General features: G+C 45.8%; 1 protein-coding gene across 1 annotated transcript; it reads right to left on the reverse strand.

Annotated features, from left to right (window-relative positions):
• Window positions 1-3,774: 3,774 nt before the first annotated feature.
• LOC101784476 (MADS-box transcription factor 32) lies at window positions 3,775-6,654 on the reverse strand. The gene is made up of 6 exons (XM_004969752.2): window positions 6,274-6,654; window positions 6,109-6,175; window positions 5,787-5,990; window positions 5,650-5,691; window positions 4,168-4,243; window positions 3,775-4,056 (listed from the first exon to the last, which is right to left on the reverse strand). The coding sequence occupies exons 1-6, from the start codon at window positions 6,462-6,464 to the stop codon at window positions 4,046-4,048; spliced, it is 591 nt and encodes a 196-aa protein (XP_004969809.1). The 5' UTR covers window positions 6,465-6,654; the 3' UTR covers window positions 3,775-4,045.
• Window positions 6,655-10,868: the final 4,214 nt, after the last annotated feature.

Here is a 10,868-nt window from a genome sequence, read left to right on the forward strand (position 1 = left end):
CATAATGTTTAGGAGTGCTGTTTTCATTAGGAGGACCAAACCATCATAATGGGTCATTTTTCTCCTAAAAGTGATCCCCAACCCATCTTTTACCCCTGTTGCCCCTCCCCTTCTCTCTCCACGGCGCTAGAAACAGAGCAAGGGTGGAGTAATTAGGGGTACAAAAGTTATTTCCCCTCTAACATTCTAAAGATTATGATTCCATCCAAACAGCTCACTCATAAATTTTAGGACTACCAATTTCTAGCTCCTAAACTTTATGAGTGTCCTAAAGTTTATAAGGATGTATCCAAACAGACCCTTAACCATGAGCGCAACGTTCTTCCTCGCCTCGTTCCTCCCCTCGGAGTTGCTCGTTTCGGGTTAAATAGTAGAAGGCATCGAGAACTGCCCTGATCGTGAATGGACTGCGCTTTCCCGTGTGCACCGAAAGAAATCGATCCGTTCGTGAGGATGCGCGAGGCTCGCCTGGGTTCGCGCAGAGCCGAGACCTGGTTTGACTCCACCCTAATGATGGTTGGCACACCTCGTCGTCCCGGCAGCAGCTCCGCGCGGCAATAAATGCGGTCGCTACTTTATGTGCAATTTGCTCCGTCAGATGCTGGTGTCAGGTGCTAGCTGGTGCACGGCGATCCCACACGTAAACTCATCGATCGCGACGCTGACCGTTTCACTTTCACCAGTGGAAATACAAGTGGCGCTATGCTCTGGCGCCGAGGAAGAGGAGGTGGTCTTGCTTGCGTAGCAGAGATGTTCCGCGCACTAAAGTCTGCAACAGCGACGAGATACTCAACTTTAGCATATCATATCAGATATTCGGATGCTAATTAGAAGAACTAAACATGAGCTAATTACAAAACTAATTGCACATATGGAGTCTAATTCGTGAGATAAATCTATTAAGGCTAATTAATCCATCATAAGCAAATGGTTCCTGTAGCATCATATTGTCAAATCATAGACTAATTAGGCTTAATAGACTTGTGTCGCGAATTAGACTCTATCTGTGCAATTAATTTTGTAATTAGACTATATTTAATACTCCTAATTAGTATCCAAACATCCAATGTGACAGGTGCTAAAGTTTAGCAGGGGTATCCAAACACACTTGCAGTGCTCAGTGATCACTACCAGTACTTAAAAAAAAAAAGCTTCAGTCGGTACTATTAGTGGTGGACACGCCTGATTGTGTCTCCCTTGTATTTCAGTAAACAAAACTATTACCACTGGTTACGAGAAGCTCAGAACTGTCCCAAGCCAATGCACGTTTGTCCATTCCTATAAGCTAGCTGAGTTGGCATTATTGAAGGAGGCCTTACGAACACCAAATGGACAGTGAGGAAGAACAACGGTCACTCAAACAAGAAAGAGCCAGTAAAAACGGATGGGATGCTAGGAATGCAGACGCAGTCATCGGAGATGTATCGCAGGCACCGGGAAAGTGGACCAACGATGAGATGGCATCCTGCAGGCCGTGGCTTAGCTAATATGGGTGGTGACTATGGAGATGAAATGTGCCATCTCAGTCACCAGGAAGGGCGTGCGGTCTAGGTGGAGCAAGGCTACAAACCAAAGCACAGGGGAATGCCGGAGTATGCGCACCGGACTGTAGCTTGAACTACATAGGGAAAAAAGTGGCGATGGAAAAAAATAAGGTGGAATGGAAATACGAGAAGGAGAAAAAAGAAAAGAAAAAAGATTTTTCTATAAGGGTATTATGAAATTTCATCACGATAAGCTAGAATCGAAAAAACCTGCTTCCCCATTCCGAACTAAAGCCAGAACTATTTTGACGCGAGCAACTCTGTCAAATAGGTTCATAATATGAATACGCATCAACTCGCCATCCCGTTAGTACTTGGTGCCCCTTGCACACCGCAGAATTGCGGATCAGGGCATCTCGTAGTTCTGCTGGAATGCCTGCACCACACATGACACATCGGCGGTGGCTTAGAGCTAGTCAAATTCCCCAGAGATCGGATCGGTGGAACAACATATTATTCAGATAATAAACAAAGTAAATAAAAGAGGGCTGCCGCGGAATGACTATCTCTGGCATGTCAAAAGTCAAAACACGCATGTGTGCAATCTAAATTGAACACTTGTCTCCGCACAAAAATGTGAATGCATATCTAGCTCAACTTCTCAAGAAGCAGGTTTTGCTATATTTTGTGTGTACCCTACAAACAAAGACACTCTGATTCCTTTTTTTTTGTCTTTTTGAACTGAAACGCACTGTGATTCGTGAGTACGTTTACACTAGACTAGAAAAATAAGGGATGTGATAATTAAATGAGTCCATCTGTGGTGAAAATGTCCCCAATATTGAAAACTATGCAAATTCATTCAAAAACATACCAAACAAGTTTCCAATTTTGAAATTTTGCGTAAATGTTAATACATCCATATTCTACATACATGCAAAATCTCACATTCCAAATTAGTTAGACCATCTCAATGGAAATTTCATATTTATGTTTCCAAGAATGCCACACAAGTAAATTGGTATTTAATTCATAGTTGAAATAGCTCCATACAATGTAAGTTTCATTGTTATTGTTTCTAAGTCTACATGCAAGATCCAAGGTATCTTGGAAATAATGTATACGGGTTTCATGGTTATGAAACTCATTTCACATCTTCTTTCATTAATTCTTTGCCACATCATCAAAAATGTTGACGTGTCAGTTTAATTAATAAGAATGAAACTCCCACTGAAAATAGCCTTATATAAACGCCATCCAAAAGTGCATGGAACTCTTTTCTAATAATTAGTGATAACTAATTCCTTTTCCTTCACCGTTTATATGATCTAGAAATTTTTAGGATCGTATTTCTTGCGGGAGGGAGTACGCCTCAATTTGTTTTGTCAATTGCATATGGCAATAGCGCGACGTAAAAAATTCGTCCTTTTTCTTACCTTTTTTTATGCCAACGAATTTAGACATGATATTCTGGGTGTATGCGTGACATGTACGCTTCTACATCTTTGTAGTGTTTTCAAATTTTTGAAAAGCAGTTGGTATGTTTTTTAATTAATTTTTATCGTTTCCAATATTTGAGACAATTTTTCTGTGATGACTGGGCTGTAGATATGGATCTAGTTTTCAAATTAAAAAAGACAAGCTGTCGATACAGCCCACTTTCGGCTGTGATTGATGGGCTAAAATTCTGAAGAGGCCTAAAATTGTAACTGGCCGACCAATACCTCATGGGCTTGGCCCATTGATTGCGTTCTCGCCCGAAACAAGATCTGAACCATCGCCTCTTGATCTGACGGTTCTGTTTCACAGATCCTAGGGTTTTCTCTCCATTCATAGCATAGCCGCCGTTAAAAGGCCCGGCTTCCTGGCACATGAAGCAAAACCGGCGGAGGCATTCTGCGGCGGACTCCTTGATACCCTTATCTCCCCTGGTTCTCGATTCCTCCTCGTTTTTGTTAGCTTGCTTTGTTCAAGTTGTTTTCTCGTTGTGATTTGTCTTCTTTGTTGCCTATCGTTGTTTAATCTTTGGAGCAGTGATGAGACCATGCGAGTATGATCTTTGAGATGTGATTATCAATCTCTACATTGCTACGTTCTTGCTGAGCTCCTAGCGCCTTGAGCGCCGATTCAGGGTTTAGGGCTTAATCTGGTGTTACTTGGAGTATTCGAAAACAGGGGACAAAATCTTTTCTAGACTTCTTGTGCCGTCAGTTCGATCTATCCCCCTGATGTCGTTTGTCTTTCGCCATTTTTTTTTAAAAGTAATTGTTTCTTTTTCGCCAATAACAGGTAAGAGGGATAATATATCAGCAGTAGAGATAATTTCCCCAATTGTCTGATTAATACATGATGACATGCTGAGACTAGATCTAGGACAACTACAGAAGAATTCAACTATCTTGCCACAGCCTTCAGATACTCTGATATTAGCATTCTCATAGTCATAGCCTCGAAAGACAACAGACTCTGTTAACCTAACATGACTCTGGGACTCAACAGAACTAAGAAACAGAGCGTAGTCTTCGGATCCATCCACTCCACCCTCGAGCTTCCATCCATTGCTAGTTGAACCCTGCATGTGTTAGCAGAAAGTTTCAGGTTATGTACTGAAAATAGTTAAGTCTGAATCGAAGCTCACAGCCTGAAAAATGCAATTTCTGACGAGCTATGAATCAGGACGCACCCAGCTTGAGTTCCAGGCCGTTGCTTAGCGAGGTCGACCCTCCTTCCTCGTTGTTCAGGGCCTGAGAATGAGCAAGCTGCAGACAATTGTTACAATAACATGTGAAGATTAGGCTCTGAATTGCAACCACATACGAAGATTAAGAACTCCTTGGAAAACAAGGAAGCGGACACAATGCCAAAATTAAAGCTCACAAAGCAAGCAAAAGCGATGTGCTCTCAAAGGGAACGCTAGCAGCCAGTTCATCTCATCTAGGCTCCGTCAGCTCCCTGTACATAGCATGATGCAGCTGCTTGTGACACTGTAGTAAAGCGAAAGCTATGCCACCTTCAGCTTGAAGGGATTGTATGGATGGGTCTACATGTCGTAGCCTGGCTGCCGTTGCGTCACTTTCGGCCTTGTAATGGAGCAGCCATCGTGACACTAGGCATTGAGTAGCGCATGCCCGGTTCCTCTGAATGGATGGACCGCTATTTCCCTGTCTATTTTCGTAGGGAATCATCCTATTATACTGAGGGGAGAGGCATGGAAGAAATGCCTATTCTTGCTACGGCTTGTATACAGTACATAGTACCTTTGTAGACTGTATCAGACCATAAAGCCTCCTCCAAAGATTATAGCTCCTAAAATATTTTCTTATATTTTAATAGGGAAGAGAAAATATTTTCTTATATTTTAATAGGGAAGAGAAGAGTTATCTCTTCGTAAAAAGATATTCTCGGACACGCACTTCAAGATTACACTTCAAGATTACGTAGGGATAATATGGGATCATTCATATTAATATTATGAGCTATTTGTTTTTAAGTACTTAGAGCTAGTTACAAGTCCATACCATTGGAGGAGGCCTAAGGAAGTCCTACTCTCTACTGCATCTCAAAAGGAAATGGGAGAAGCATCAGCGCTACTCTCTTGAAAATGATGAGACTGAACTCAGAGTGTTGTTGAATAAAGTCCTCAAACAAGCTGTGAGGGTTTGTTTGCTTATACGCTAAACTCTCTTTGGGTAGGCAGATTTACCCTTTTCGTAATTGATTTGCTGGTTCTGGCAGTCGTTTTGCAGGAGTAGGTAAAACAGTACTCATCATGGAATTAATCAATAACATTGCTGCTTGAAAAAGTTAGCCTGGATCTTAGGAGGAAGCCGCACATTAACCCAAGTACCAGCAAACAGCAGGTGTTGGTCATTATCGAGCAGTGATTCAAAGTTACTTCTGACTGCCCAGCCATCCAGCACTGGTGCAGTGCTGAGTAGTTCAGAGAAAGAGAATCAGTGCGTCTGACTCAAAGATTCGGTAAGGTATATTCTGTGCGGAGAAACTCCTGCGTCGAGTGAGAACTCTTCATTTGCAAGTATTGTATTTAAGGAAACACAGTGAAAATGAAATACTAGGAAACTACTCCTACCGGACTAGAAAGTACTAGTAATTGAACAAGAAAATGACGACAGAGGAGGCACATAAACGATTACGTGTTGTTTACCTTGTCGCACAATCCGTAGCGCTCCTCCTGCCGCCCCCTGATCTGCATGAAAGAAGAATGGAACAGTCATCATCAGAAAATCGCAGAGCTGCGGCAGGAGCAACGCTTGAAGGTCTCAAGGCCATGCGTGCACGTACGATGTTCTCGAGGTAGGTGATCTCGCCCCCGATCTTGCGGTCCTTCTCGGAGCGCACCTTGTGCATGGCAGCCTCGAGGTTGTGCTCCAGCAGCTCCAGCGACGGCACCGTGTACTTCTCCCCGTCGTCCACCGTCATGAACCGCAGCTCCTTCTCCATGAGCTCGCACATCTGCTCCACCTTCTCCAGCTCCGCGCGACGCTCCTGCATGCCAAACCATCCGTCGTCATCATTTACCTCTCCTCCTCTCCATCGAGCAGACTCAATAAACTAACTCATCTCATGCATTAGCTAGCTGTACCACTTGTGTACAAGTACTCACCTGGCGGATGTCTGTCCAAACCTTGGTGTGCGTCGCGGCCTCGTACCTCTCGACCAGATCCTTAACGCTGCGGGATCGAGAAAGAGACACGCTTCTAAGCATAGAGCAAACATGCATGTACTGGTATGGTAAGCATGGCGAGGAAGAGAGAGGGGGGTTGCTTACGAGGGCACGGTGGGCGAGAGGTAGTGGTAGAGCTTGCCGGAGGTGGAGAAGAGGAGAAGCAGCAGGTCGACGTCGCAGAGGACGGAGAGCTCCCTGGCCTTCTTGAACAGCCCGTCCCTGCGCTTGTAGAAGGTGGACTGCCGCTGCGTGGGGTTCTCGATCCGCTTGATCTCGCTGCGGCCCCTCCCCATCCTCTCTCGCACCCGCCTTGACTCCTTCCCAAACTCCCGCCGCCGCGGCGTTGCGAGAATATGGAAACCCCGCGGGAGCTAGTGCTGCCGAGCTGCTACCTCGATCGGCCCGGCCGGCGCTACTACTGCGAGCAGCTCGCGGGATGTAACAGTTTGGGAGGGGAAGGTGTGGCGAGGGGAGCGAGACCGTGCGTGCTTCCTTGCTTGCTTTAAAGAGGGTGGGGGCGAGAGGGAGAGGGCAAGTGCTCGCCTGCTCGGAGTAGCGAGACATGATAGCCTACCTCCTCTACGCTCTAGGTAGCTCCGTCTTTGTGTCAGCCGGTGCGTGGCTGCCCGCGGTTGGTTGGTCGCTCGCTTCGCGTCGCAGCTGCTGCAGCCTTGCCGGATGCAGGGGGAGGAGGGAGCACGGCTGGTGGAGCACTGGCACGGCGACGTGCGTGAAGCGACGGAGACGTGTCGAGGACAGGGGCAGTGGATCCATCCATCCGTCGATCCATCAGCGTAGCAGCTGCCGCTGCTGCATCCTACGTTGTACCAGTACTGCGGCGCGACGTAGAGTAGTGGCTTCTGGGTACGACGACAAGTAAGCGCGTACGATCGAGCAGTAGACGTGACCTCTGGCCTTTTCTTTGCGGTGTTTGCTTTGCTTTGGTCCTTCTCCCAATGCGTGCATGTGCCATGTGGCGCTGTAAATTTTGCACTGCCAACAGGATAGGGAGTACGCCTACATATGCCTAGGAGGAAATTTCAGCGGCTACCTGCCAATGCAGTACTTGGCATTTCTTTGGAATTAGAGATTGTTTTGTGGATAGCATTTCTTTGGAAGTTTGGCCTTGGCTGCTTTTCTGGTAAAGGAAAATTAGGATAGAACTCATGGTAACTACTTTTTATTCTTTGGCTAATTTCAATACTTCGTATCACAACACAATTGTTCTACCTAAGATTATCATGCCACTTTTAAAACATTATTTGATGCGTGAAAGGAACTTCTAGAAAGATGTGGGTTCTACTGTTGTTTCCTAGGCTACCAAGACAATCCATACATTTGCGAGTTATCTTAGTTCAATTGGTTTAGGTTAGTTCTGGTGGAGCTTGCCAATCACCATTCGAGTTCACGTCTTCGTCTCAGACACAAATATTTCTAGATTAATTCTAAAAAAATAATATCACAAATTTATTTAAGAATTAACGACTCCATTTTTCCAGTGGTAAGTGATATTTTCATTGACAGGGAGGTATCTGTAGAGCGTCTACAATATCTGTACTATTTCTTCGCAAAATAAATTGCCCAACATGCTTGTGCCATGAGATTGGACACAAAATATGAGGTGGTTTCTGTATATTGGATATTGAGCTCAATCTATATATCAACAAAGAGACTTCGTTTTCTTTTCTTAAATCCCATGCCACGTCAAAATAAATCTACGGGATTCTTATTAGATGTCTCATACTGTCCACTGGGATTAGACTTAGAACCCATACGATTGGTTGCCTTATCTTCTCTAAAAAAAAAATCAAACTCCGTCTCCCCTCTATATTTGCGTCTCAACATATATCATTTTCAATATACTTATTTGTATCTCTACAGCAATCGAATCAAACACTCCATATAAAATTGTGACGCTATATTTCACTCCATAGAAAAGGCTTTTTCGAAGGCATGCACGCGGCATGTTCTCTTTTCCAGCTTGCATATCATCACCTGACAGAACAAAAAGTCGGTGTTGTTGTTGACGGAGTGATTTCCCCATTAGTCCACGACCATCCCCGCGCCGATCCGACCCAGATCCGCTTGAGCTGCAGTTGGTCGACCCCCATTGTACACGGTTGCTATTGCTATACTGTTAGCTCTGTGTGCCCGCAGGGCAACCTTTTACCTTTTGTCCTGTCCTTCCCTCCCTGGCCGCCTCCATTCCCGCCCGTTCTCTCTCGATCTTGTGCTAACCACTGAGCTGCTCGTCAATCATGGAAGTCTCCAGGCTCCAGCAGCTTCCCGTTTGAGCTAGAGCACAAGTTTATCGCGGGCAGCTCCACATGACTGTGAGGCCGCGAATAGGACAGGCCGGCCGCCGGCGGCAAGAACGGCAACGCCATCCCGGAACGGCAAAACGCCCGTGGCCGGTGGGTGGGCGGGGAGTGTTGAAGCACACCTGGGACCGTCTTTCCATGGGATTTTGTAGGATTCGGGTCGGACGGGGCCGAGGACGGCAAGTGGCAGCCAGCGGTCGCAGCCGGCAGCTCAGCTATGAGCTACTCCTCGCAGCAGCATGAGCACGGTGTGGCTGGCAGATGGCTCTGCCTGCTTTACTAGAGGCTACACGGCTAGTACACGCTACTGCTCGCCTAGGTCTAGTGCAAGCGTACAGGGAAGAGAAAGACGACTCCTCGGGGTCACTGGGCCGCAGCAGTAGCAGCAGTGCAAGGCAAGCCGAGCAGGCGAGCACTGGTTCTCTCTCTCGGACGGCCGCTGCTCCTGTGACTGACGCGACGCGAGGACTGCAGCTGACGCGACCTATCGTCTATCCTGCGTGCGTCTTGAGGTGGCCACTGGCCAGACCACCTCCTCATGGAGTCATGGGTGCCATGCCATGGCCTCATGGTGGCTACTGGCTAGGCAGCGAGCAATCACTACTCGCTCGATCGACCATAAACGCTGGGCACTTGGACTAGCTTAGCTTCGTGGTGCGCTGCGCTGTAGGCACATGGCGTCCTGCCAGTGCGTGCAACGCCGAATAATTGTGTGGAGCATGTACGTACAGTAGTCTCCACGTATGCACTGCCTTGCCTGCATGACACTGTGGACTCTCTCCGTCTTTTCTTTTGAATTCGAACGCTTGTACGTGTCGGTCGCAGTGGACCAGCAGGCCGGTTCATCAATTCATCATACTGCACACGTGACAGTACACTGGACGGGAAGATGCGTTATCGCAAGTGCTTCCGATTTGGATTTTAGCCTGAATGTCATCAGTGATCAATGTAACTTTAGCCGACGATTTGATGGCCTGCACCACTGTAGCATCCATTTCTTTATCGCACAAGGATGTCTTCAACTGAAAACAGGCCCAGTGCCCCAGTTCCACGTTCATAGCTGGAGTTCTGGGCGCAGATTGACTACCGTTTTATGGACGTTTATGCGTTCAATTTGGGCCTACTCCGTAAGATCCAACCATCATTGTCTAAGATTTATGAAACACCTCCGCAACATTGTGAGTTTGTGCCGAATAAAAGATCTGTAACGATGGACCGTGACCAAGCACAGCCACTCTTTGGTTGTTTCAGCCTGCCATCCCAGGTGTAGTACCGAAACGAGCACATTGTAATCTTGCGAGGCAAATGCACACGATCAACTGGCAAAAGGAAGTAGACTAGAACTGTGTTAGATCGGAAACAAATAAAATGTATCCCATATATAGCATCAATATGTAGCAGAAGGAGGTGAGAATCAAACATCAGTTAGTTGTGTAACAACCTCCTCCACTAGCCAATATTTACTCCTGCTATATCCCATGGAGATTCTTAAAATTCACTATACATGCTAAGTGCAAATTCGGATGTACCAATTTTCACAATAAGTAAGGCAGTAGTTACGATAATGGTTATGTACTTAATAAGCCCTAGCAAAGATTAAGTCATTTCTATTCAAAGAAATAAATACTTAGTTATGTCCATAATGACACAATTTTGCAATGTCCACCTTCAAATATAAGGATTGTGCATTATCGTTGCAACCATATAAGATGCAATTGTGCAATGTCTACCTTCAAATATAAGAACTATATCTTATTGTTGCAGTCGTTCATGAACAAAGAACTAAGGGATCACAAAATAAAGATAGAGACATTTATTCTGTATCCTAACTGCGAATAAACAAAACATAACAGGTCATGCTACTAGAAAATTAGACAAGTCAGCATCACAACTAGTAGAGTGGGTGCTACTATTGACATGCTAGTATGCATAGATGATGCTGAGACAGGATGATCATGTGAGGGTCTTGGTGCTAGGGCTGGCACTAAGAAAGGAGGCAATTCTTGATCAGGTGATAGCGAGGTAGGTGAATCGGCAACTAGACCAGGAATAGATCGATACTGGGTGTTTGTCGGGGATGGTGCCAAAGATGGTTGCGGAGAAGGTGAGTGTGAAAGTATCATGGAAGGAGAAGGTGAAGGTGGGTGAAGAAGATGTATTGGGGCTTGAGAAGGGCTATGCATAGGGGATGGCTTAGTGATCAATGGTGATGGAGAAGGGGAAATATGGGGTAAAGACGGTGGATGGGCATGAACAAATGGTGGTGAATTCTTGGAACTATGAGGAGACAACAAAGGTGAAATGTGAGATGAAGATGGTGGAAAAGTAGGGCTATAAATTGGCACAACCTTTAGCGTTTGTGCGAGATGGCAAAGG

The sequence above is a fragment of the Setaria italica genome, chromosome V, assembly GCF_000263155.2.
Source record: "Setaria italica strain Yugu1 chromosome V, Setaria_italica_v2.0, whole genome shotgun sequence".
In the NCBI taxonomy this organism is placed as follows: Eukaryota; Viridiplantae; Streptophyta; class Magnoliopsida; order Poales; family Poaceae; genus Setaria; species Setaria italica.

Coding starts and splice junctions, on each gene's coding strand:
- LOC101784476 (XM_004969752.2), bottom strand. CDS start 6,464: ATGGGGAGGGGCCGCAGCGAGATCAAGCGGATCGAGAACCCCACGCAG. Junction 5,692..5,786: donor TCACCTACCTCGAGAACATC/GTACGTGCACGC, acceptor TCTTTCATGCAG/ATCAGGGGGCGGCAGGAGGA. Junction 4,244..5,649: donor GCTACGGATTGTGCGACAAG/GTAAACAACACG, acceptor AATTGTCTGCAG/CTTGCTCATTCTCAGGCCCT.